We start from the raw sequence: 24,019 nt of genomic DNA, 5'->3' as shown, positions 1-24,019 counted from the left end.
CAGGGAGAGAGTGAAGCGCAGGGTTCTGTGAACAACCAATGGGACAGCACGGGAACAGTTGATAAGGGTTGCCAGCTTGGAGAGATAATGCATGGGCACTGCAGAACAAGAGGAGATGCAGGAGTGGATGAGTGGTCCGGGGGCTTAGCTGGGAGGCCCTCGGACTCAGTAAATGAGTTTTGCGCAAGTGGAGACGATAAGCTGAATTTGTATGGCTAGTTTAAAGATTGTGACAATGAACGTTGATGGAGTGCACTCTCCAATAAAGCGTACAAAAATATTACAGGCACTCAGGAGGCAGAAGGCTGATATAGCTCTGCTGCAAGAGACCCACTTAAGCAAGCTGGAACACTTAAAGCTGAAAAGGGACTGGGTAGGAGATGTATTCTTTGCATCCTACAATGGGAGGCAAAGAGGGGTAGCCATACTACTTAAGAAAACCATTAGCTTTAACCTGCACATAATGTATCAAGACCCTGAAGGGAGGTTTGTTATAATAGCAGGAGAAATGCAGGGCAGAAGGGTGGGGGTGTGTAGTGTATATGCACCCAATGTATACTCTCACAGCTTTTTTACGTTGCTGACTGCTAAACTGGTAACATTTGATCAATATCAATTAATAATAGGGGGGGACTTTAATATTACCAGCGATCCTTCCATAGATTGTAAGCCCCCAAGAAGGGTGGGCAAAGGCCAGGAAGACAAAGGGGTCAATTTTTTGATGAAAGAGTTAGATTTAGTGGATATATGGCGACATCAGCATCTTAGTGAGGTGGATTTTACTTTTTTCTCGCATCCACATGGGACACACTCTCGCCTAGACTACCTGTTAGTGCCTTACACGATGGCCTTAAGGGTGCAACAGTCGGGAATTGGGGAGCCAGAGGTATCTGACCACTCGCCGGTGTGGATGGTGTGGCATGAGGGAGGGCGGGACGGGGCCGACCGGTGGCGTATGAACCCAGCACTATACCAAAGCAGGGACTTCCATACTTATCTGAGAAAGAGTTGGATAGATTATATGATAGAAAATGATGCGCAAGATGTGACCCCACGAGTGTTCTGGGAGGCCTCAAAGGCAGTATTGCGAGGGAAGATTATTTCGTATACGACCTCCCTGAATAAAAAGCGAGGGGAAAAAAATAAGGGCCCTTACCATAAAATTGAGAGATACCCGACGAATGTTTGTTGGGCACCCTTCTGATATCAATAGGAAGGCATACATGGAATCTAGAAAGGAGGTGCAGGATGTATTGGAGGAAAGTGCACTCTATAATATCAAGTTATATAAATACAAATTACATCAATGGGGCAATAAGACGGGCAAATTACTAGCGTCTTTAGTGAAGCAAAAAACGGCAAAAAGATTTATAGCTAAAATACGAAACAGGGAAGGGGAGGTTAAAACCCAGTTGTCTGACATTAAAAAAGAATTTGTTCAATATTACTCACACCTATATCAGGCAGGAGAGTTTTCAGAGGAAAAATGCTTGGAATTCTTTGAAGGGATAGGGTTGCCCCGGATTTCAGAGGAACAGCGGAGGGGGCTGAACGTGCCCATCCAAGGAAAGGAAGTGCAACAAGTGGTCAAGCGTCTTAAGCTGGCCAAGGCACCGGGCCCGGACGGGCTAGGAGCGGAGTATTATAAAATCTTGCAAGATGTAATGGTGGCACCTTTTGTAGCTATGTGTGAAGAGACCAAGGAAAAGGGTGAGATGGGGACGGTATTAAATCATGCACATATTGTGTTGATCCCTAAACCAGGGAAAGATGAAGAATTAGTGGGTTCTTATAGGCCTATATCGCTGCTAAACCAGGACATAAAGATTCTGGCAGCGGTATTGTCAGACAGACTGGGGGGGGTGGTCCCTGACCTGGTTCACCCGGACCAAGTGGGCTTTGTTAAGGGGAGGTTTGCATCAGCCAATATTGTGAAAGTGAGCCGAATACTATTGGAGGGAAATGGCAGAGCGGGAGATGCTATAGTGGCAAGCCTTGACGCAGAAAAGGCTTTTGACAAGGTGGTCTGGTCCTATTTGTTTTGGATTCTGGAACGCTTTGGTATTAATGGAGATTTTCTGGGTTGGGTACGAGCGCTATACAGTAACCCGACGGCGCAGCTCCTTGTCAATGATTCCTTGACAGATACTTTTATTTTGGGGGGGGGGGGGACTAGGCAGGGCTGCCCCCTCTCACCGCTACTATTTCTCCTTACTTTGGAACCCCTGGCTGCAAAGTTGCGACAGGAGGCCACGATGAAGGGATTGAAAGTGGGTGGAGAGGAATACATAATCAATCTATTTGCAGATGATATGCTGCTTTTGCTGGATGAGGCAGCCCGTACATTGCCGATGGCTATGGCAATTATTCAGGCATTTGGGGTATTTTCGGGTCTTAGCATAAACTTTGACAAGTCCGAAGCATTGCCGGTGAGTGACCCCTGTGCGAGTAGGACCTCAATCTCCTTTCCACTACGCTGGGCTACAGAGGGTATTAAATACTTGGGGATCTATATTAGTGCAAATCCGGCTTGGGTATACAAAAAAAATGTGCTGGACCGACTAGCGGAAGTAAAACACATATGTCAGAAGTGGAAAGATCTGCCAGAGAACTTTCTAGGGAGGATAGCGCTGGTCAAGATGGTATTGTTGCCTAAGATACTTTACCCGCTGCAGATGCTCCCTCTGTGGGTGAAATCCTCGGAGCAGCGTTTGTACAAAAGCGTAGTGAGCACCTTTATTTGGCACGCCAAATGCCCAAGGATAGCATTCGCAAAGATGATTAGGAACCATGGGCAGGGAGGACTCCGACTCCCAGATTTGCGAATTTATAATGTTGCTGCGTTAATGAGGTGGATCCACGAATTGATCACGGAGCAGGGATTTTTTGCTCCCTCGGGTTTCTGGGAGAGCTGGTGCAGGCCCAATGATCCCTTTACGGTTTTAGAGTCCTGGGCAGTGTCGGGGGCAAAAAAGAAAGTGGACAACCCCTATGTAGCAGCTCTTCAAATGGCATGGAGATGGTGGAGAGGGCAAGCGGGAATTACCGCAGGGGCTAGCCCGTTTTTGCCGTTGGTGGGAAATATGGCATTCCCAGCAGGGGTGGGGGTGTCAGTCTTTGGTAAGTGGAAAGAAAAAGGCTGCAGGTTCATAGGCCAATTCCGAAGGGAGGGGGAGGAGGCCTTTCCCACGTTTGCAGTGGTGAGCAGTGAGTTGCGGATCCCTGGCTCTCAGTTCTTCGCATACCTACAGGCAAGAGATTATATACTGAGTGTGGAGCGCCGGAGCGGGACGACAGTGAGATTCACAAAACTCGATTATACTTTTTTACAAATGACCCCGCCTCATAACAGGTTGACGGGCTGGTGTCAAATGATTAGGGAACAATTGCGGGCACCTCATTTGACATCGCTAGCAGCAGCATGGAGTAAGGATGTTGTAGAAGAGGTATCGGTGGAAAGATTGAGTGCAATCTTTCAGGGCTTGCGGAGAATTACTCCGAATGCATCCTTGCAAGATACGCAGTACAGAGTTCTTTATAGGGTGCATATCACTAAAGCAAGGGGGAAATCCCTGGGAATGTGGGACAGTGACAAGTGTGACAAGTGTGGGGGAGCGGTAGGCACTTTTCTGCACTCTTTCATGGAATGCCCAACTTTGCAAGAGCTGTGGTCTGGGGCGATAGACTTCCTGGAAGAGATCTTGCAGAAATCGGTGGAGTGGCATTATTCCATTACGTTAATGGGCTGTGGACAAGCTCTTAAGGAGCAGGGACTCAGAGCCTCACAGTATAAATTTATATTGCTAGCCATGATCCTGCTTAAAAGATGTGTGTTGAAGCAGTGGGTGCATAGAGAGCCCCCGGTACTGGCAGCCTGGAAGAACAGTATGATGGAGATGGCTAATTGGGTATCTTTGAGATATAAATCCGTGATTTCCATGGGTGCTCGCCAGTATCGTGAGTTATGGAGGAGAACATGCACCTTACTTACGGTGCCTGAATAAGAACCTGTTTATTTAGATGGTGTGCTGTCCAAGCAGGAAGAAGCAGGGAGGGGGAGGAGGGAGGGAGAGGGGAACAGGGGGGAGGGGGGGAGGGGGGAAGGTAGGGGGAGGGATACTGGGTGGGGGAGGGAAGCAATGAAAGTTAAAAATAAAACATGGAGGTCAGTAGACTGTTGGTAAAAGTTGTAAGGACGTGTTTTGCTTGGCATTGTTACTGTTCATAAAGTCTGTAACTGCATCCATGTACTAATAAAAATATTTACAAAAAAAAAAGAACTAATTTTCCTGAGTTTTGAGGTTTCTTTTCTGTTGGTATTTGTCTCTACAGACATTGTTGGGAAGATCTTTGAATTCTGGATCTTTGATATGCATAGCTATATGGTTAGTATCATCTATACTAATAATAAGATCTTCTGTATGACTGATATTCTACTCTGTGAAGAATTTTAATGCTGTTCAATATTATCTGTGACTAGAGTTTGGATAGTTGTGTAGTTATCCTAAATTAAAGGAGACTGTTTCTTTAACCTTTTCCCCAAAAAGATTTCATTCATTCAAGAAAGCGAATGCTACATACCTGTAGAAGGTATTCTCCGAGGACAGCAGGCTGATTATTCTCACTGATGGGTGACGTCCACGGCAGCCCCCTCCAATCAGAAACTTCACTAGCCTTTGCTAGCTCTCGCGCGCCCATGCGCACCGCGCATGCGCGACCGTTTTCCCGCCCGAACCGGCTCATGTTCGTCAGTCCCGAATATAGCAAGACAAAGACAAGGGAAGACACAACTCCAAAGGGGAGGCGGGCGGGTTTGTGAGAACAATCAGCCTGCTGTCCTCGGAGAATACCTTCTACAGGTATGTAGCATTCGCTTTCTCCGAGGACAAGCAGGCTGCTTGTTCTCACTGATGGGGTATCCCTAGCCCCCAGGCTCACTCAAAACAACAAACATGGTCAATTGGGCCTCGCAACGGCGAGGACATAACTGAGATTGACCTAAGAACTTATCCAACTAACTGAGAGTGTAGCCTGGAACAGAATAAACATGGGCCTAGGGGGGTGGAGTTGGATTCTAAACCCCGAACAGATTCTGAAGCACTGACTGCCCGAACCGACTGTCGCGTCGGGTATCCTGCTGCAGGCAGTAATGAGATGTGAATGTGTGGACAGATGACCACGTCGCAGCCTTGCAAATCTCTTCAATAGTGGCTGACTTCAAGTGGGCCACTGATGCTGCCATGGCTCTAGCACTATGAGCCGTGACATGACCCTCAAGAGCCAGCCCAGCCTGGGCGTAAGTGAAGGAAATGCAATCTGCTAGCCAATTGGAAATGGTGCGTTTCCCCACAGCCACTCCCCTCCTGTTGGGATCAAAAGAAACAAACAATTGGGCGGACTGTCTGTTGGGCTGTGTCCGCTCCAGATAGAAGGCCAATGCTCTTTTGCAGTCCAATGTGTGCAGTTGACGTTCAGCAGGGCAGGAATGCGGACGGGGAAAGAATGTTGGCAAGACAATTGACTGGTTCAGATGGAACTCCGACACTACCTTCGGCAAGAACTTAGGGTGAGTGCGGAGGACTACTCTATTATGATGAAATCTGGTGTAAGGGGCCTGGGCTACCAGGGCCTGAAGCTCACTGACTCTACGAGCTGAAGTAACTGCCACCAAGAAAATGACCTTCCAGGTCAAGTACTTCAGATGGCAGGAGTTCAGTGGCTCAAAAGAAGGTTTCATCAGCTGGGTGAGAACGACATTGAGATCCCATGACACTATAGGAGGTTTGACGGGGGGCTTTGACAAAAGCAAACTTCTCATGAAGCGAACAACTAAAGACTGTCCCGAGATCGGCTTACCTTCCACACGGTAATGGTATGCACTGATTGCGCTAAGGTGAACCCTTACAGAGTTGGTCTTGAGACCAGACTCAGACAAGTGCAGAAGGTATTCAAGCAGGGTCTGTGTAGGACAGGAGCGAGGATCTAAGGCCTTGCTGTCACACCAGACGGCAAACCTCCTCCATAAAAAGAAGTAACTCTTCTTAGTGGAATCTTTTCTGGAAGCAAGCAAGACACGGGAGACACCCTCCGACAGACCCAAAGAGGCAAAGTCTACGCTCTCAACATCCAGGCCGTGAGAGCCAGAGACTGGAGGTTGGGATGCAGAAGCACCCCTTCGTCCTGTGTGATGAGGGTCGGAAAACATTCCAATCTCCACGGTTCTTCGGAGGACAACTCCAGAAGGAGACGGAACCAGATCTGACGCGGCCATAAAGGAGCAATCAGAATCATGGTGCCTCGGTCTTGCTTGAGTTTCAACAAAGTCTTCCCCACCAGAGGTATGGGAGGATAAGCATACAGCAGGCCGTCCCCCCAATCCAAGAGGAAGGCATCCGATGCCAGTCTGCCGTGGGCCTGAAGTCTGGAACAGAACTGAGGGACCTTGTGGTTGGCTCGAGATGCAAAGAGATCTACCAAGGGGGTGTGCTGTTGACATCGATGCACTCGACGAGTCCCATGCTGTTGTCGTCGAAGAGCCCGAGAACAAAGCATTCCACTGGGCCAATCTCGCTAAATGCTAAATAGTAGTAGTAGTAGTACCTGAGTCCTCTTTTTCAAAAGAGCACAAAGACTGCAGGCCTGCGGGCGGTGCCCAGCCCCCAGACACTGAAGACACAAAGCGTGCCTATCAGTGAGCGAGATTACCCGGGCGCACTGGGTGCACTTCTTGAAGCCGCTGAAAGACTTCGATGGCATGGGTGGAAAAATCACGCCGGTGAAATCAAAATTCGCGATGATGACGAAAGGCACCAAAAAGAAGGGAGAAAAAACCCGTACCGAGGCCCAAAAAGGCCGGTTCCGAAAGCGAAAGGAAACTTACGCGGGGAAAAGCTGGAAATACGGGAAAGGGGTAAAGACCGGATCGGTCTCTTTTTTTTTTTTTTTTAAGCGAAAAATCGTGAAGACGCGCAAGGTCAACTAGAGGGGCACGAAACGGCGGCAAAACACGACCGTCCTGAGCGCGGACAAAAGAAGACTGACGAACACGAGCCGGTTCGGGCGGGAAGACGGTCGCGCATGCGCGGTGCGCATGGGCGCACGAAAGCTAGCAAAGGCCTTTGCTAGTGAAGTTTCCGATTGGAGGGGGCTGCCGTGGACATCACCCATCAGTGAGAACAAGCAGCCTGCTTGTCCTCGGAGAAACATCTGTTATCTGATCATGTACATCTTCATCTACGCCCAAAGCTTTTAGCCTTGCAAGCAATAGGTGGGTATTGCTGTTCCTCTTGATGCCTTCTGCTTTTTTCTGCTTGATGATTGAGCTGCTTTGCAGCACTTCATAGAGGCAGTGTCTTTAGATGAGCGATATCTGGTATGTAACCAGCAAACGCAGTACTTTGTCTTCACATTTCCACAGTAGCACTTCATTTAACAGGCAGCCTTCCCCTGCAGTTATTCATTATCATTACACAGGATTAGACCTTTGTGTATTTTTCTGGTATTGACTCTTGAGGAAGGCCTTGCGGCTGAAACCAGGCTCGTGCTGAGTCATTTATACCTTATTAATAAAACTCTGCACTGCACCATTGATTTGGGACTTTTGTTGTCACTTTCACTGTTTGTGTGTTCCTCTTAATGTGTCATAAGTTGTCATAAGCTGATCTAAACAAGGTACACTGCACACTCATCAAGTTCTTGAGTCCAACACAAGGTTTGAATTGAAAAATCTGCTGAAGAAGTAGGTACAGATTCTTGTATCAGCTCTATAACAGCATAGAGAAACTGCATCATTTAGAACTGATGAACAGCTATTCCATCGTTCAACATTATATTCTGGAACATCCTTTTGCCCATCATATTCAGCAACATTGGATTCTTTTGTAGAGGAATATTAAACTATTTTTTAGAATTCTAGCTTTTTTTTTTTTACTGCAGATTCAACCACCAATGAGTGATGCAGTAACTGAAGCTTAACATGACTTATACAGTGGTGGAAATAAGTATTTGATCCCTTGCTGATTTTGTAAGTTTGCCCACTGACAAAGACATGAGCAGCCCATAATTGAAGGGTAGGTTATTAGTAACAGTGAGAGATAGCACATCACAAATTAAATCCGGAAAATCACATTGTGGAAAGTATATGAATTTATTTGCATTCTGCAGAGGGAAATAAGTATTTAATCCCTCTGGCAAACAAGACCTAATACTTGGTGGCAAAACCCTTGTTGGCAAGCACAGCGGTCAGACGTCTTCTGTAGTTGATGATGAGGTTTGCACACATGTCAGGAGGAATTTTGGTCCACTCCTCTTTGCAGATCATCTCTAAATCATTAAGAGTTCTGGGCTGTCGCTTGGCAACTCGCAGCTTCAGCTCCCTCCATAAGTTTTCAATGGGATTAAGGTCTGGTGACTGGCTAGGCCACTCCATGACCCTAATGTGCTTCTTCCTGAGCCACTCCTTTGTTGCCTTGGCTGTATGTTTTGGGTCATTGTCGTGCTGGAAGACCCAGCCACGACCCATTTTTAAGGCCCTGGCGGAGGGAAGGAGGTTGTCACTCAGAATTGTACGGTACATGGCCCCATCCATTCTCCCATTGATGCGGTGAAGTAGTCCTGTGCCCTTAGCAGAGAAACACCCCCAAAACATAACATTTCCACCTCCATGCTTGACAGTGGGGACGGTGTTCTTTGGGTCATAGGCAGCATTTCTCTTCCTCCAAACACGGCGAGTTGAGTTCATGCCAAAGAGCTCAATTTTTGTCTCATCTGACCACAGCACCTTCTCCCAATCACTCTCGGCATCATCCAGGTGTTCACTGGCAAACTTCAGACGGGCCGTCACATGTGCCTTCCGGAGCAGGGGGACCTTGCGGGCACTGCAGGATTGCAATCCGTTATGTCGTAATGTGTTACCAATGGTTTTCGTGGTGACAGTGGTCCCAGCTGCCTTGAGATCATTGACAAGTTCCCCCCTTGTAGTTGTAGGCTGATTTCTAACCTTCCTCATGATCAAGGATACCCCACGAGGTGAGATTTTGCGTGGAGCCCCAGATCTTTGTCGATTGACAGTCATTTTGTACTTCTTCCATTTTCTTACTATGGCACCAACAGTTGTCTCCTTCTCGCCCAGCGTCTTACTGATGGTTTTGTAGCCCATTCCAGCCTTGTGCAGGTGTATGATCTTGTCCCTGACATCCTTAGACAGCTCCTTGCTCTTGGCCATTTTGTAGAGGTTAGAGTCTGACTGATTCACTGAGTCTGTGGACAGGTGTCTTTCATACAGGTGACCATTGCCGACAGCTGTCTGTCATGCAGGTAACGAGTTGATTTGGAGCATCTACCTGGTCTGTAGGGGCCAGATCTCTTACTGGTTGGTGGGGGATCAAATACTTATTTCCCTCTGCAGAATGCAAATAAATTCATATACTTTCCACAATGTGATTTTCCGGATTTAATTTGTGATGTGCTATCTCTCACTGTTACCAATAACCTACCCTTCAATTATGGGCTGCTCATGTCTTTGTCAGTGGGCAAACTTACAAAATCAGCAAGGGATCAAATACTTATTTCCACCACTGTAGATGGTTGTACTCTGTATTTTGTCAATGGATCAAGAAGATGAAGAAGAGCAAAATTTATTAAAATAGTCCAATGTGGTCATGTTTCGCCTGTAGCAGGCTGATTCAGGGGCAGCAAATGTTAGTCAGATATAAATCAAATTCGAAACAACTATGCTGAAAACCTACATACAATATAAATCCAGTTAGGACCATAAAAAGAACATCCAAATTTTACTAAAAGCAAATAATAAATAATAATAATAAATAATCTAAGTGTAATAAATAATAAATACTCAAGGTATAATAGACTTGCTTAGAAGTATGGTGTGAAAACTGTAAGCTGTTTATAGCTATTCTGCATGCTATTTTAGATTCTTTAATTTGTAATTTTTCAATTGGTAATTTGTAGCTCTTATCTTTTCATTTTATTCTTTTAATTCTTTTTAGGGTTGCGTTTTGATTAAAATTTGTAATCACGATTAATCACATGATTAAAGATATATTATTTATGTATTTTCTCTACTGCTGATTGTAACTCTGGGCAATAGAGGGCTAATCAAAATGCAGCCCTAACAGATAATAAATAAAAGTAGAAAATATTATAACAGGTGTCTAGGCACACTACCCCAGGTCATGTCATGATTCATATATATTGCGCTAATCTGGAATAAATGACTGTTTTGAGTGTGGCAGGGTAACAGGCAGGTTGCTGACAATACACACTCTCACTCATAGCTGCAGCATTGTTACACTCTACCCCTACCAGGGCCTGTCCTAGGGTCTCTGGCGCCCCCCCCCCCATATCCTTTCTCTCTTCTCCCACCCTGCCCCTGTCCAGCGATTCTCCTTCGCCTCCATCCCCCTCCCATTTATGCCCACCTGCCCGCCTTCTTCTCCCCCCAACATCCCTCTTTTTCTTCTTGCCACGCTGCGTGGTTTAAGTCTTTTTTTAAAATTTACCTCCGTCCCAGCGGCCGCGTCATTTCAAAGCCCTGCCCATCTCTAGCCTTCCCTCCCTTCGTGAGTTCGATCCCGCAGAGTCCCGCCCTCGAGGAAATGACGTCAGAAGGCGGGACTCTGCGGGAACGAACTCACGAAGGGAGGGAAGGCTAGAGACGGGCAGGGCTTTGAAATGACGCGGACGCTGGGACGGAGGTAAATAAAAGATTTAAACCCCCAAGGGTGGCGTGGTATGGCGGCACAGCACCGCAGTGGCGCCCTTGAAGGCAGGTGCCCTCCTGCGGTGCTTACCCTGCTTACTGGGTTTGACCAGCCCTGACCCCTACCCTCATCAGATCAGGAGCATGCAACTCACATAGTTGCCAAGCTCTGTCATGCTGTGTGCTGCCAAGCCACAGCACAGCATGCTAACATTGTTATGCATGTCTCATCATTCCACCCTGCAGGTGACCAAGGCTATCCACTACGAACATGGCTAATGACACCCATAGTGCATCCAGCGCGAGACCCAGAGCACTGCTATAATGAAGCCCACATGAGGACCATGGCATTAATTTTGGAATCTGAAATCCTGATTCAGGTAACTGGACAGGTCTGAGGGCAAAATGCTCTACATTCCAGCAACGGCATGTAATATATTCATGACCTGCTGCATGTGCACAATCTGGCAGTACATGCCTGAACCTACACAAGATATCCCAACACAGGTATAAGGTGATGAGGGTGTGGAGAAGCTGATTAAGGGTGGGAAGAAATAACCCCTCAAGTCCTGCAGTGTTGCTGTGGCTATGTGAAATCAACTCATGTAGACACAATTTACTAGGTGAGTGAAGGCATTTATTGTATAAAATATCAATAACAGTGCACTGGTGATAAATGAACAAAAAATGTGAAATGCCAAAAAGGATTACCCCTAATGTTCCTGCTGACATATGTAGTGGTGCAGCAAGGTAGAGAGAAGAGGGGGTGGGGCGCGCATAGGAAGAGGGTGTGCCTGGCGACCTTGACTGCTCAATCAGCTGGAGGAGATAGGAAGCCAGGGTCACATTCAGGGTCCTAAACTCACTAACAAGGTCTGAAAGTACTGGTACTACAGTGTCTCTCAAATCTAAATATCCCTGCAGAGGTCATGGACTTCCTTCCTGAGCAGGCATTCTAGTCAGAGTTATTATTAGCCAGTCTGCAGATCAGTTCATCTTTTTGCTCAGGGGTGCTGGAATCACGAACTGGCTTGTCTTCTGGGTTGGCCTCCTCGAGCTGCAGTCTGATTTCACTAGTCTTCTCCAGCAGGTCTTCCTCCTCAACCTCTTCCTCTATAGAAGTCAGGTCTCCAAGTTGCTCCCTTAATGTGACTTTCTCTTCTTCCTTCTCTCCAGTATCTTCAAGTGGGAATGATGATGCTAATCTCTCCTGCCCAGGAGCCACTGCTGCTTGTAGTGGTGCTGCGTGCAGGCCAGGATCCTGCTGTGTGGACGGAGCAGCATCCTCCACCCATTGGTCTTGTCTTCTGCTGCTTCCCTCTCAAGGTGGGGAACAGGGGGTTGACAGCTTTGGAGTTTTCATGGCCCACGCAATGCCAAGCAGCTTGCTTTTTGTGGGCTCTGCAGCACATTCTGCCATTTCTTCTTCAGGTCATCAACATCATAGTTCTGGTGTTAGATGGAGTTGCAGCATTCACAAATGCCTCTCCACCGAGCCATCTTGATCTTGGTGCTGACCCTAGATCCAGCCTCTCCATATAGAATGTCATAGTGCCTCTCCACCTCCCTCACTAGGAGCCGTAACTCAATGAAAAAGAAGTTGAGCCTCCTTAAACCACTTCTCCTTGGTGCTGCCATGTTGTCTACCATCTCAGCACTGTGCAGGCTATAGCACATGATGGTCTATTTTATAGGAAGTGCACAATGGCTCCCAGATGTGGCATGCATCTTGGCACCAGAGATGTACCCAAATAATTGGCTAACTAATTGTTAATCTGATCGTGAGCCCTTGTGCCTAGGATTAGGCTTAGGAAGGACCTTGTCCAAGGCCTAGGGTAGACCAAACAGGCGCTAAGCAATACCACAGGCCACAAAGCCCCACACACTCAGGACAATCAACAAGCACCACCAGAAAGGGGAGACAGACCACTCAGGCAAGCCGCAAGGCCAATCCGGAACACACTCGTACAGAGACCAAGCATATGGGCCTCATGGCAAAACTGGAACCGAGTCATACACTAGGGAAGGGAAAAGAACAATGAAGGGTCCTCGAAGGGACTGGAGCTCATGCAATGCACACAGAGCTAGCTAGTGATACAAAGGTAAGGGCGACAGACAAAAACTGGTGGATACAGACTACGACCAGAGGGAGAGAATGCAAACAAAGGCTACACAGAAAGGTAGCGGAGGGCAAAGCCCACAGGGAAAAAGGGAAAGCCGGGGACAGAATGGGACACTATAGACACGGACTCTACAAGAGCGAAGCTCCACAGGAATGGCTAAACAGGGAAAAAAACAGGCTGAAGGAAAAGGCTGCTTTCAAATAAGGACAGGAAAGAAGCAGGCACACAAGAGTACCGAAAGAGATAAGGCAGACACCAGAGACAGGCTGCCTAACAGAGGCAGTGCTCAAAGAAGGCAAATACAAACCAATGCACATAAAGGGTTAACACTGAGTAAAGGGAAACTAAACAAACAAAGCAGGAACCAGCTTACCACAGACAGAACGGCTACCTAACAGAGGCAGGGCTTACACAAGGCCAATACCAAGCTCTGCACATAAAGGGTTAACACTGAGTAAAGGGAAACTAAACAAACAAAGCAGGAACCAGCTTACCACAGACAGTGAATGATACATACCTGTAGCAGGTGTTCTCCGAGGACAGCAGGCTGATTGTTCTCACGACAGGGTGACGTCCGCGGCAGCCCCCACCAACCGGAAGAAGCTTCGCGGGCGGTCCGCACGCAGGGCACGCCCAACGCGCATGCGCGGCCGTCTTCCCGCCCGTGCGTGACCGTTCCCGCCAGTTGAATGACAAGCAAAAATGATGAAAACGCAACTCCAAAGGGGAGGAGGGAGGGTAGGTGAGAACAATCAGCCTGCTGTCCTCGGAGAACACCTGCTACAGGTATGTATCATTCACTTTCTCCGAGGACAAGCAGGCTGCTTGTTCTCACGACTGGGGTATCCCTAGCTCTCAGGCTCACTCAAAACAAGAACCCAGGTCAATTGAACCTCGCAACGGCGAGGATACAACAGAAAATTGACCTACGAAGAACAACTAACTGAGAGTGCAGCCTGACCAGAATAAATGCGGGTCCTGGAGGGTGGAGTTGGATTTACACCCCAAACAGATTCTGCAGCACCGACTGCCCGAACCGACTGTCGCGTCGGGTATCCTGCTGGAGGCAGTAATGTGATGTGAATGTGTGGACAGATGACCAACGTCGCAGCTTTGCAGATCTCTTCAATAGTGGCTGACTTCAAGTGGGCCACTGACGATGCCATGGCTCTAACACTATGAGCCGTGACATGACCCTCAAGAGCCAGCCCAGCCTGGGCGTAAGTGAAGGAAATGCAATCTGCTAGCCAATTGGAGATGGTGCGTTTCCCGACAGCGACCCCCTTCCTATTGGGGTCGAAAGAAACAAACAATTGGGCGGACTGTCTGTGGGGCTGTGTCCGCTCCAAGTAGAAGGCCAATGCTCTCTTGCAGTCCAATGTGTGCAACTGACGTTCAGCAGGGCGGGTATACGGCCTGGGGAAGAATGTTGGCAAGACAATTGACTGGTTAAGATGGAACTCCGACACCACCTTCGGCAGGAACTTTGGGTGGGTGCGGAGTACTACTCTGTTGTGATGAAATTTGGTATATGGAGCATGAGCTACCAGGGCTTGAAGCTCACTGACCCTACGAGCTGAAGTAACTGCCACCAATAAAATGACCTTCCAGGTCAAGTACTTCAGATGGCAGGTATTCAGTGGCTCAAAAGGAGGTTTCATCAGCTGGGTGAGGACGACGTTGAGATCCCATGATACTGCAGGAGGCTTGATAGGGGGCTTTGACAAAAGCAAGCCTCTCATGAATCGAACGACTAAAGGCTCTCCAGAGATGGCTTTACCTTCCACACGATAATGGTAAGCACTAATCGCACTAAGGTGATTCCTTACTGAGTTGGTCTTGAGGCCAGACTCTGATAAGTGCAGAAGGTATTCAAGCAGGTTCTGTGCAGGGCAAGAACGAGGTTCTAGGGCCTTGCTCTCACACCAAACGACAAACCTCCCCCACTTGAAAAAGTAACTCTTTTTAGTGGAATCCTTCCTAGAGGCAAGCAAGACCCGGGAGACACCCTCAAACAGACCCAACGCAGCGGAGTCTACGCCCTCAACATCCAGGCTGTGAGAGCCAGAGACTGAAGGTTGGGGTGCAGCAACGCTCCATCGTTCTGCGAAATGAGAGTCGGAAAACACTCCAATCTCCACGGTTCTTCTGAGGACAACTCCAGAAGAAGAGGGAACCAGATCTGACGGGGCCAAAAGGGCGAGATCAGAATCATGGTGCCGTGGTCTTGCTTGAGCTTCAGTAAGGTCTTCCCCACCAAAGGTATGGGAGGATAAGCATACAGGAGGCCGGTCCCCCAATGAAGGAGAAAGGCATCCGACGCTAGCCTGCCGTGTGTCTGAAGTCTGGAACAGAACAGAGGCAGCTTGTGGTTGGTCTGAGAGGCGAAAAGGTCCACCGAGGGGGTGCCCCACTCTCGGAAGATCTTGCGTACCACTCTGGAATGGAGCGACCACTCGTGCGGTTGCATGACTCTGCTCAGTCTGTCGGCCAGACTGTTGTTTACGCCTGCCAGGTACGTGGCTTGGAGGAGCATGCCGAACTGGCAAGCCCAACGCCACATCCCGACGGCTTCCTGACACAGGGGGCGAGATCCGGTGCCCCCCTGCTTGTTGACATAATACATTGCAACCTGATTGTCTGTCCGAATTTGGATAATTTGGCAGGACAGCCGATCTCTGAAAGCCTTCAGTGCGTTCCAGATCGCTCGGAGCTCCAGGAGGTTGATCTGAAGATCCTTTTCCTGGAGAGACCACAGTCCCTGGGTGTGAAGCCCATCGACATGAGCTCCCCACCCCAGGCGAGATGCATCCGTTGTCAGCACTTTCGTGGGCTGTGGAATTTGGAATGGATGTCCCAGGGTCAAATTGGTCCGAATGGTCCACCAGTGCAGTGAAGTGCGGCAACTGGTGGAGAGGCGGATGACATCTTCTAGATTCCCGGTGGCTTGAAACCACTGGGAAGCTAGGGTCCATTGAGCAGATCTCATGTGAAGACGAGCCATGGGAGTCACATGAACTGTGGAGGCCATATGACCCAGAAGTCTCAACATCTGCCGAGCTGTGATCTGCTGAGACGCTCTGGTCTGGGAAGCCAGGGACAGGAGGTTGTTGGCCCTCGCTTCGGGAAGGAAGGCCTGAGCCATCTGAGTATTCAGCAGAGCTCCTATAAATTCCAGAAACTGGGCTGGCTGGAGATGGGACTTTGGGTAATTTATCACAAACCCCAGCAGCTCCAGGAGGTGAATAGTGCACTGCATGGACCGGAGAGCTCCTGCCTCGGAGGTGTTCTTGACCAGCCAATCGTCGAGATATGGGAACACGTGCACTCCCAGCTTGCGTAGATACGCCGCAACCACCAAGAGGCACTTTGTAAACACCCGTGGGGCAGAGGCGAGCCCAAAGGGCAGCACACAATACTGAAAGTGCCGTGTGCCCAGGCGGAATCTGAGATACTGTCTGTGAGCTGGCAGTATCGGGATGTGAGTGGATGCGTCCTTTAAATCCAGGGAACATAGCCAATTGTTTTTCTGAATCATTGGCAGAAGGGTGCCCAAGGAAAGCATCCTGAACTTTTCTTTGACCAGGAATTTGTTCAGGCCTCTCAGGTCTAGGATGGGACGCATCCCCCCTGTTTTCTTTTCCACAAGGAAGTACCTGGAATAGAATCCCTGCCCTTCCTGCCTGGGTGGTACGGGCTCGACCGCATTGGCGCTGAGAAGGGCGGAGAGTTCCTCTGCAAGTACCTGCTTGTGGTGGGAGCTGAAGGATTGAGCTCCCGGAGGACAATTTGGTGGCAGGGAGGCCAAATTCAGGGCGTATCCGCACCGCACTATTTGGAGAACACACTGGTCGGAGGTTATAAGAGGCCACCTTTGGTGAAAAAATTTTAACCTCCCTCCGACCGGCAGATCGTCCGGTACGGACACTTTGAGGGCGGCTATGTTCCCATGGATCCAGTCAAAAGCCCATCCCCGGCTTTTGCTGTGGAGGCGCAGGGGGCTGCTTAGGCGCACGCTGTTGACGAGAACGAGCGTGCTGGGGCTGTCCCTGTGCCTGACGAGGCCTTCGGGCCAGCTGGGTATACCTACGCTTGGTAAAAGCATAGGGTGCAGCCTGCCGAGCCCGGGAAAAACGTCCACCTGCTGAGGTGGATGCTGAAGGCGCCCGGTGGGAGAGCTTGTCGAGGGCGGTTTCCCGTTGATGCAGTTGGTCCACCAGCTGCTCGACCTTCTCACCAAAAATATTATCCCCCCGGCAAGGGACGTCAGCCAGTCTCTGCTGGGTGCGGTTGTCCAGGTCAGAGGCACGCAGCCATGAGAGCCTGCGCATCACTATACCTTGGGCCGCAGCACGAGATGCCACATCACAGGTGTCATAGATACCCCTGGACAGGAACTTTCTGCACGCCTTCAGCTGCCTGACCACCTCCTGAAAAGGCCTGGACTGCTCCGGCGGGAGCTTGTCAACCAGGTCCGCCAGTTGCTTCACATTGTTCCACATGTGGATGCTCGTGTAGAGCTGGTAAGACTGGATGCGGGTCACGAGCATGGAAGATTGGTAGGCCTTCCTCCCAAACGAGTCCAGAGTGCGAGACTCCCGCCCCGGGGGCGCCGAGGCGGTATCCCTCGAACTCTGTGCCCTCTTGAGAGCAGAATCCACGACCGCCGAGTCATGAGGCAGTTGGGGCCGCATTAACTCTGGGTCCGAGTGGATTCTGTACTGTGACTCTGCTTTCTTGGGGATGGTGGGATTAGATAATGGTCGCATCCAGTTCCGAAGCAGTGTCTCTTTGAGGACATTGTGCAACGGCACCGTGGAGGACTCTCTAGGTGGTGATGGATAGTCGAGGACCTCGAGCATCTCAGCCCTCGGCTCATCCACAGAGACCACGGGAAAGGGAATGCAAATAGACATATCCCTGACGAAGGAGGCAAAGGAGAGGCTCTCAGGAGGCGAGAGCTTCCTCTCTGGTGAAGGCGTGGGGTCGGAGGGAAGGCCCACAGACTCCTCTGAGGAGAAATATCTGGGGTCCTCCTCCTCCCCCCACGAGGCCTCTTCCTAGGTATCGGACATAAGCTCATGCAGCTGAGTCCTCAACCGGGCGCGGCTCGACGTCGAGGCACCGAGGCCTCGGTGTCGTCGAGCTGTGGACTCCCGCGCTGGCGTGGACGAAGCTCCCTTCATCGACGTCGACGGGGACTCCACCTGCGTGGCGGTCGAGACCGGCGCCGCAAGCGGCGTCGGGGTGAAGGCCTCGGCACCGGGCTAGAGCTCGCCGGCGTCACAGTCAACGGTGCCGAGGGCGCAAGCACCCCCGGCGCCGGCACAGCCTGGCGCATCAGCCCTTCCAGGATCCCCGGAAGGATGGCTCGGAGGCACTCGTCCAGGCCCGCTGCCGGGAAAGACGGGGGGGGGGCCGGTAGAGGCGTCGGTGCCGGAAGCTGCTCGGGTCCAGGAGACTGCACCGAAGTGCTGGGACCCTGATGCGTCGGTACCTCCACTACCGAGGGGGACCTTTCCTCTCGGCGCTGATGCTTACTCGGCGTCGACTCCTCTCCGGCGCCGGGGCCCGGATGCATCGATGGCGACCGATGACGGTGCTTCTCTGATTTTTTGCAGTGCCCGTCATCGGCGCCAGGTGGAATGGAGGAGGAGGAGGTCGATCCCCCTCGGTCTCGAGGGGCCGGGTCAGACAGGGTTCGGTCCCGCGGGCCATGAGCAGAGGGAGTGAACGGGGCCGATTGCCCACGCGGCCTCTCACCCCTACCGTCACCGGAGGACCGGCGGGCCGACGGGACCTGTATTTCTGGGGTCGATGCCATCGGTGCCGATTTCGGGGACATCGATACCGGTACCGAAGAGCCGGCCGTCGATACCGATGCCGTCGAGGTCAACGTCGAGGGGCCGGCGCAAGTTCCAAAAAGACGGTCCCGCAGAACTTGCCTCGCAACTTGAGTCCGTTTCCGGAGACCAAGACACAAAGTACACGACTTGGTATCGTGCTCCGGCCCGAGGCACTGGAGGCACCAAGCGTGGGTGTTGGTCTGCGAGATAGGCCGGCCGCACCGACCACACTTCTTAAATCCACTCGGGACCTTCGAGGAGATCGACGGAAAAATCGCGTCGGCAAAATCAAAGTCGTCGATGGTGGCGGTAAAATCACACCTCGAAAAATAACTCGACCGCGCGGCCACAAGGCCGCAACGCGACGCCCCCGCTAGAAACGAGGGAAAAACACAGCGCGTTCCTTTTTTTTTTTTAGAAAGAAAGAAAAAAGCTTTGGGGAACACGCAACGAAGGAACTGAAAAAATAACGAAGGTTCGCGACAACGCGACGGTTTTCCGGGGCTGACTAAGAGAGAGCGGGTAAACACGACTCTCTCCAGGCGCGGAAAAGAAAAGACTGGCGGGAACGGTCACGCACGGGCAGGAAGACGGCCGCGCATGCGTGGTGGGCGTGCCCTGCGTGCGGACCGCCCGTGAAGCTTCTTCCGGTTGGTGGGGGCTGCCGCGGACGTCACCCAGTCGTGAGAACAAGCAGCCTGCTTGTCCTCGGAGAATTAACATTTACAGTACTACAAACCATTTGCTTATACTGACTTTGATGCTTAGAGCAGAGCAAAGAGACATTCTCTGCAGTTAGTCGATAAAGCCTGTAGCTACAAGAGGGACAATTAGTTTTCACTGTTGTACAGTTATAGGTAGCCCTTAATCCCTATTCCAACAGTAGTGTACCTCATCTGTATTTGTCAAAATTAATTGATTTTGACAGGTGACATGCCAACTTGCAGGTTTTTAGCCATTCAGGACACGCCCAAGCCAAGCCCACTCCCCCACCCCATTTGATGATATCATCACCCAAACCATATCCAAGTCATGCCCACTCCCCGCCCCCTTGGATGCATCACTGAATATGATGTTGATGATATTAAGGATGTAGCGAATGATACATACCTGTAGCAGGTGTTCTCCGAGGACAGCAGGCTGATTGTTCTCACGACTGGGTTGACGTCCACGGCAGCCCCCACCAACCAGAAGAAAACTTCGCAGGGGGTCCCGCACGCAGGGCACGCCCACCACGCATGCGCGGCCGTCTTCCTGCCCGTGCGCGACCGTTCCCGCTCAGTTGAATGACAAGCAAAGGAATGATGAAAGAACGCAACTCCAAAGGGGAGGAGGGAGGGTAGGTGAGAACAATCAGCCTGCTGTCCTCGGAGAACACCTGCTACAGGTATGTATTATTCGCTTTCTCCAAGGACAAGCAGGCTGCTTGTTCTCACGACTGGGGTATCCCTAGCTCTCAGGCTCACTCAAAACAAGAACCCAGGTCAATTGAACCTCGCAACGGGGAGGGCATAACAGAAATTGACCTACGAAGAACAACTAACTGAGAGTGCAGCCTGAACAGAATATATCGGGTCCTGGAGGGTGGAGTTGGATTCAAACCCCAAACAGATTCTGCAGCACCGACTGCCCGAACCGACTGTCGCGTCGGGTGTCCTGCTGGAGGCAGTAATATGATGTGAATGTGTGGACAGATGACCATGTCGCAGCCTTGCACATCTCTTCAATAGTGGCTGACTTCAAGTGGGCCACTGACGCTGCCATGGCTCTGACACTATGAGCCGTGACATGACCCTCAAGAGTCAGCCCAGCCTGGGCGTAAGTGAAGGAAATGCAATCTGCTAGCTAATTGGAGATGGTGCGTTTCCCGACAGCGACCCCCTTCCTATTGGGGTCGAAAGAAATAAACAATTGGGCGGACTGTCTGTGGGGCTGTGTCCGCTCCAGATAGAAGGCCAACGCTCGCTTGCAGTCCAATGTGTGCAACTGACGTTCAGCAGGGCGGGTATGTGGTCTGGGAAAGAATGTTGGCAAGACAATTGACTGGTTAAGATGGAACTCCGACACCACCTTTGGCAGGAACTTAGGGTGAGTGCGGAGTACTACTCTGTTATGATGAAATTTGGTATAAGGAGCATGAGCTACCAGGGCTTGAAGCTCACTGACTCTACGAGCTGAAGTAACTGCCACCAAGAAAATGACCTTCCAGGTCAAGTACTTCAGATGGCATGAATTCAGTGGCTCAAAAGGAGGTTTCATCAGCTGGGTGAGGACGACGTTGAGATCCCATGACACTTGCAGGAGGCTTGATAGGGGGCCTTGACAAAAGCAAGCCTCTCATGAATCGAATGACTAAAGGCTCTCCAGAGATGGCTTTATCCTCTACACGATGATGGTAAGCACTAATCGCGCTAAGGTGATTCCTTATTGAGTTGGTCTTGAGACCAGACTCTGATAAGTGCAGAAGGTATTCAAGCGGCGTCGGCGTCGGAGGCCTCGGCATCGGGCTAGAGCACACCGGCGCCTCCATCAATGGCGCCTGGGGCGCAAGCACCCCCGGTGCCAGCAGAGCCTGGTGCATCAGCCCTTCCAGAATCCCCGGAAGGATGGCTCGGAGGCACTCGTCAAGGCCCGTTTACTTTTTTCCCTCCTATTTTTGAAAAACGTCACTTCCCCCGTTTCATCTATTTAAGAGACGCCGATACCACTGCCATTTTTTCAATATATTTCAAAATTGTAGACATCTCTTCGGAGAGGAGGTAAGCATTAAGATTTAAAACTTTTTCCGCACTCCTCGGCACCAAACCATCAGGTGTATAATTCTCTGATTTCGATAACAGACTATTGTCATTTCAAAATAGTTAAAATTTTAAGGATTTAGTATTTAGATATCAACATCGCAGTTCTTGATAAAAAAACGCTTTGATAAAAAAACGCTTTGATAAATTTTCAATGAATATCATTTCTATTCATAGATTTTCGACAGTCTGATATAGATAAGTTTTCATATGATTTAGATTTTAACGGTGGTTAATATATAAATAACATAGTAACATCGATTCAGTAGGTGCTACAATAGAGATTCCAGCGTCCTCAATACATAAATAACATCAGTAACATCGATGTTATAGACGTTAGAAAAGAGATTCTGTGCTCATCACATCACGTTTTTTAACCATTCCATCAAATCACGTCATTTCATTCATTTTATCATAGTTCATGTTTCTTTTTCACATGATAATCAGTCGTTGTTTTTTACGTAGTATTTACAGGTTCGTTTCACTTTCTTGTTTCTCTTGCAGTATTACAAGTTCGTTTTGTCTTTTAATATATATCCTTATATATATTTTTTTTTGAAGAGAGGAGGTAAGTTTCTCTAGCCTTTACATGTTAGATTTAATACAATATCAGCGAGTTCATACACCGAATTCTCTGTTTATATACAGAGATTCCACTATATTCTGTTTTCAATACAGAGTTCATAATTTTTATTGTTACTCACCTAACATCTTTCAATTCAGCATTTAGCTCTTTCATTTCAACACTTTGTTCTATATCGGTGGTGTTTCACATTTATGTCTTTTCAGGTACATGCCATCACAATACATACTTCTTCCACATTTTTCTTTTATATCATCTTACTTGTTTTATTTCTCTGTATTTCATTAATTATTCTTATACACACAGACCTAAGACGATTGTGTTTTGACATTCTCCTTGGAGTATACATCCCGAGTCACATCTTCTGAGGTACTTTACAATTCATTTATTTCATTTTAAAATTTGGGCACAATTAATTCATCATACTCACGTTAGATTTAGATATGAAGACTAATATATATGTTTATTATAAAAGAAAAATCTTTTTAAACATACACACTCACATACCATTTTATACAATCTCAATTTTAATTCTTATTATTTGAATATAAATACAATGTTTATTTTACAAATTGATGCATTTAAAGTATTCATTTACGTGTTTAAATATTCATAATATACTATTCCATATTTTTCATTATTTGTATATAAATACATTGCTCATTTTCACTATTCGATATATTTAAGTATTATTCATGAGTTTAAATATTCACAATATATTACTTAAATATTCATGAGTTTAAATATTCACAATACATTATTCTAGAAATGTTAACATTCGCATATAAATATATTGATGTATTGTTTAAAGTACTATCCATGTGTTTTTATAATTTACAAAATAATTTTAATTATTCACAAAAATAATTTTTAATTATGCATAATTTTCTTAAAAAACTTTTAAAAACTTTACATATATGTTCTAACTTCATCACTCAATGTTATATTATCAGAATGAGTCACAGATTTATTTTTGGCTGTTCGTTCAATTACTTATGTTATATATTTTTATCCACTACTAGATGCCATCTTGAATGGGGTCATATGACAGAAGTGACTAAAAAAAAAAACCAACACTGCCCCTACAGCCTCAGTAGAATTTAATTGAAAATGGTCAGCGTAACCTTTTTTTCTCACAGGAAAGAAAATAGACATTTTTGTTTTCTTATATATTTTTTTTTTGTTTCAAAAGGATACCTTGTGCTTACTTTTAAAGCTGTTTCTTCACTTTTTTTCTCATGGGAAAGAAAATCGACAGAAAGGACTAGCCTGCGGTACAAAGTCTGCCTGCTTTTCAAGAGCGATTGTAATGACTCTGGCTCACCAGGCTTCCTTTTTTTCAAAGCTGTTGTAAGACAAGTTTCACAAGAAGCCGGAAGTTTTTTTCTGAACAAAGTTGCAAAGAAAAAAATGGTCTGTTTGCTTTTAAGGAGGACAGGCTGATTACTGAGTGACAACCATTCATTTTTGCTTTAAAGAGTAAACACCCTCCACAGCTGTATGAGATCATGCCCTGGTTTCTCACAGCTTTTCAGCAAAAGCAAGCTAAATACATGGAATCCCATCTCTGAGCTGTTTGCTTTTTTCCAGGAAATATGCTGTTCTCTGTGTGAGATCAATAGGTGGTCTGCAGCCTCCACCTGCAACCCCCTTCCCTTTCCCTTGCATAGGGAATCCTGGCTCTGCCCCTTCCAAGAAGTATGTACTTAAGCAGTAGCCTCCCCCTACCCACTACTTCCTGTTTTTGAGACATCTGTATGAGCTCAGTCTGCATGTAGTGTTCACCTGAGAAACATACAGTTTTACAAATAAGCAAACGTCTCACTCTCTGCATCCCCCACTGGGCCTCACCTTGTTCTCTGTCTGTAGCCTCCTTTTAAAGACAGAAACCCATGAGCTGTGCCTAGGTCTGCATCCTCCATCGTGACCCCCCTCCCTTTTTCTCTAGC

At 48.4% G+C, this 24,019-nt stretch overlaps 1 protein-coding gene across 1 annotated transcript in view; it reads right to left on the bottom strand.

Annotated features, from left to right (window-relative positions):
* Window positions 1-24,019, bottom strand: part of HYDIN (HYDIN axonemal central pair apparatus protein) — a 2,443,906-nt gene that overhangs the window by 1,527,615 nt on the left and 892,272 nt on the right. Inside the window, exon 39 of the mRNA XM_030205004.1 lies at window positions 11,748-12,038. Coding sequence (XP_030060864.1) covers window positions 11,748-12,038 — 291 coding nt within the window. The remainder of the gene's footprint in view (window positions 1-11,747; window positions 12,039-24,019) is intronic.

Source organism: Microcaecilia unicolor, chromosome 5 (assembly GCF_901765095.1).
Source record: "Microcaecilia unicolor chromosome 5, aMicUni1.1, whole genome shotgun sequence".
NCBI classification, from domain to species: domain Eukaryota; kingdom Metazoa; phylum Chordata; class Amphibia; order Gymnophiona; family Siphonopidae; genus Microcaecilia; species Microcaecilia unicolor.
This window is presented reverse-complemented; position numbering and strand designations above follow the sequence as displayed.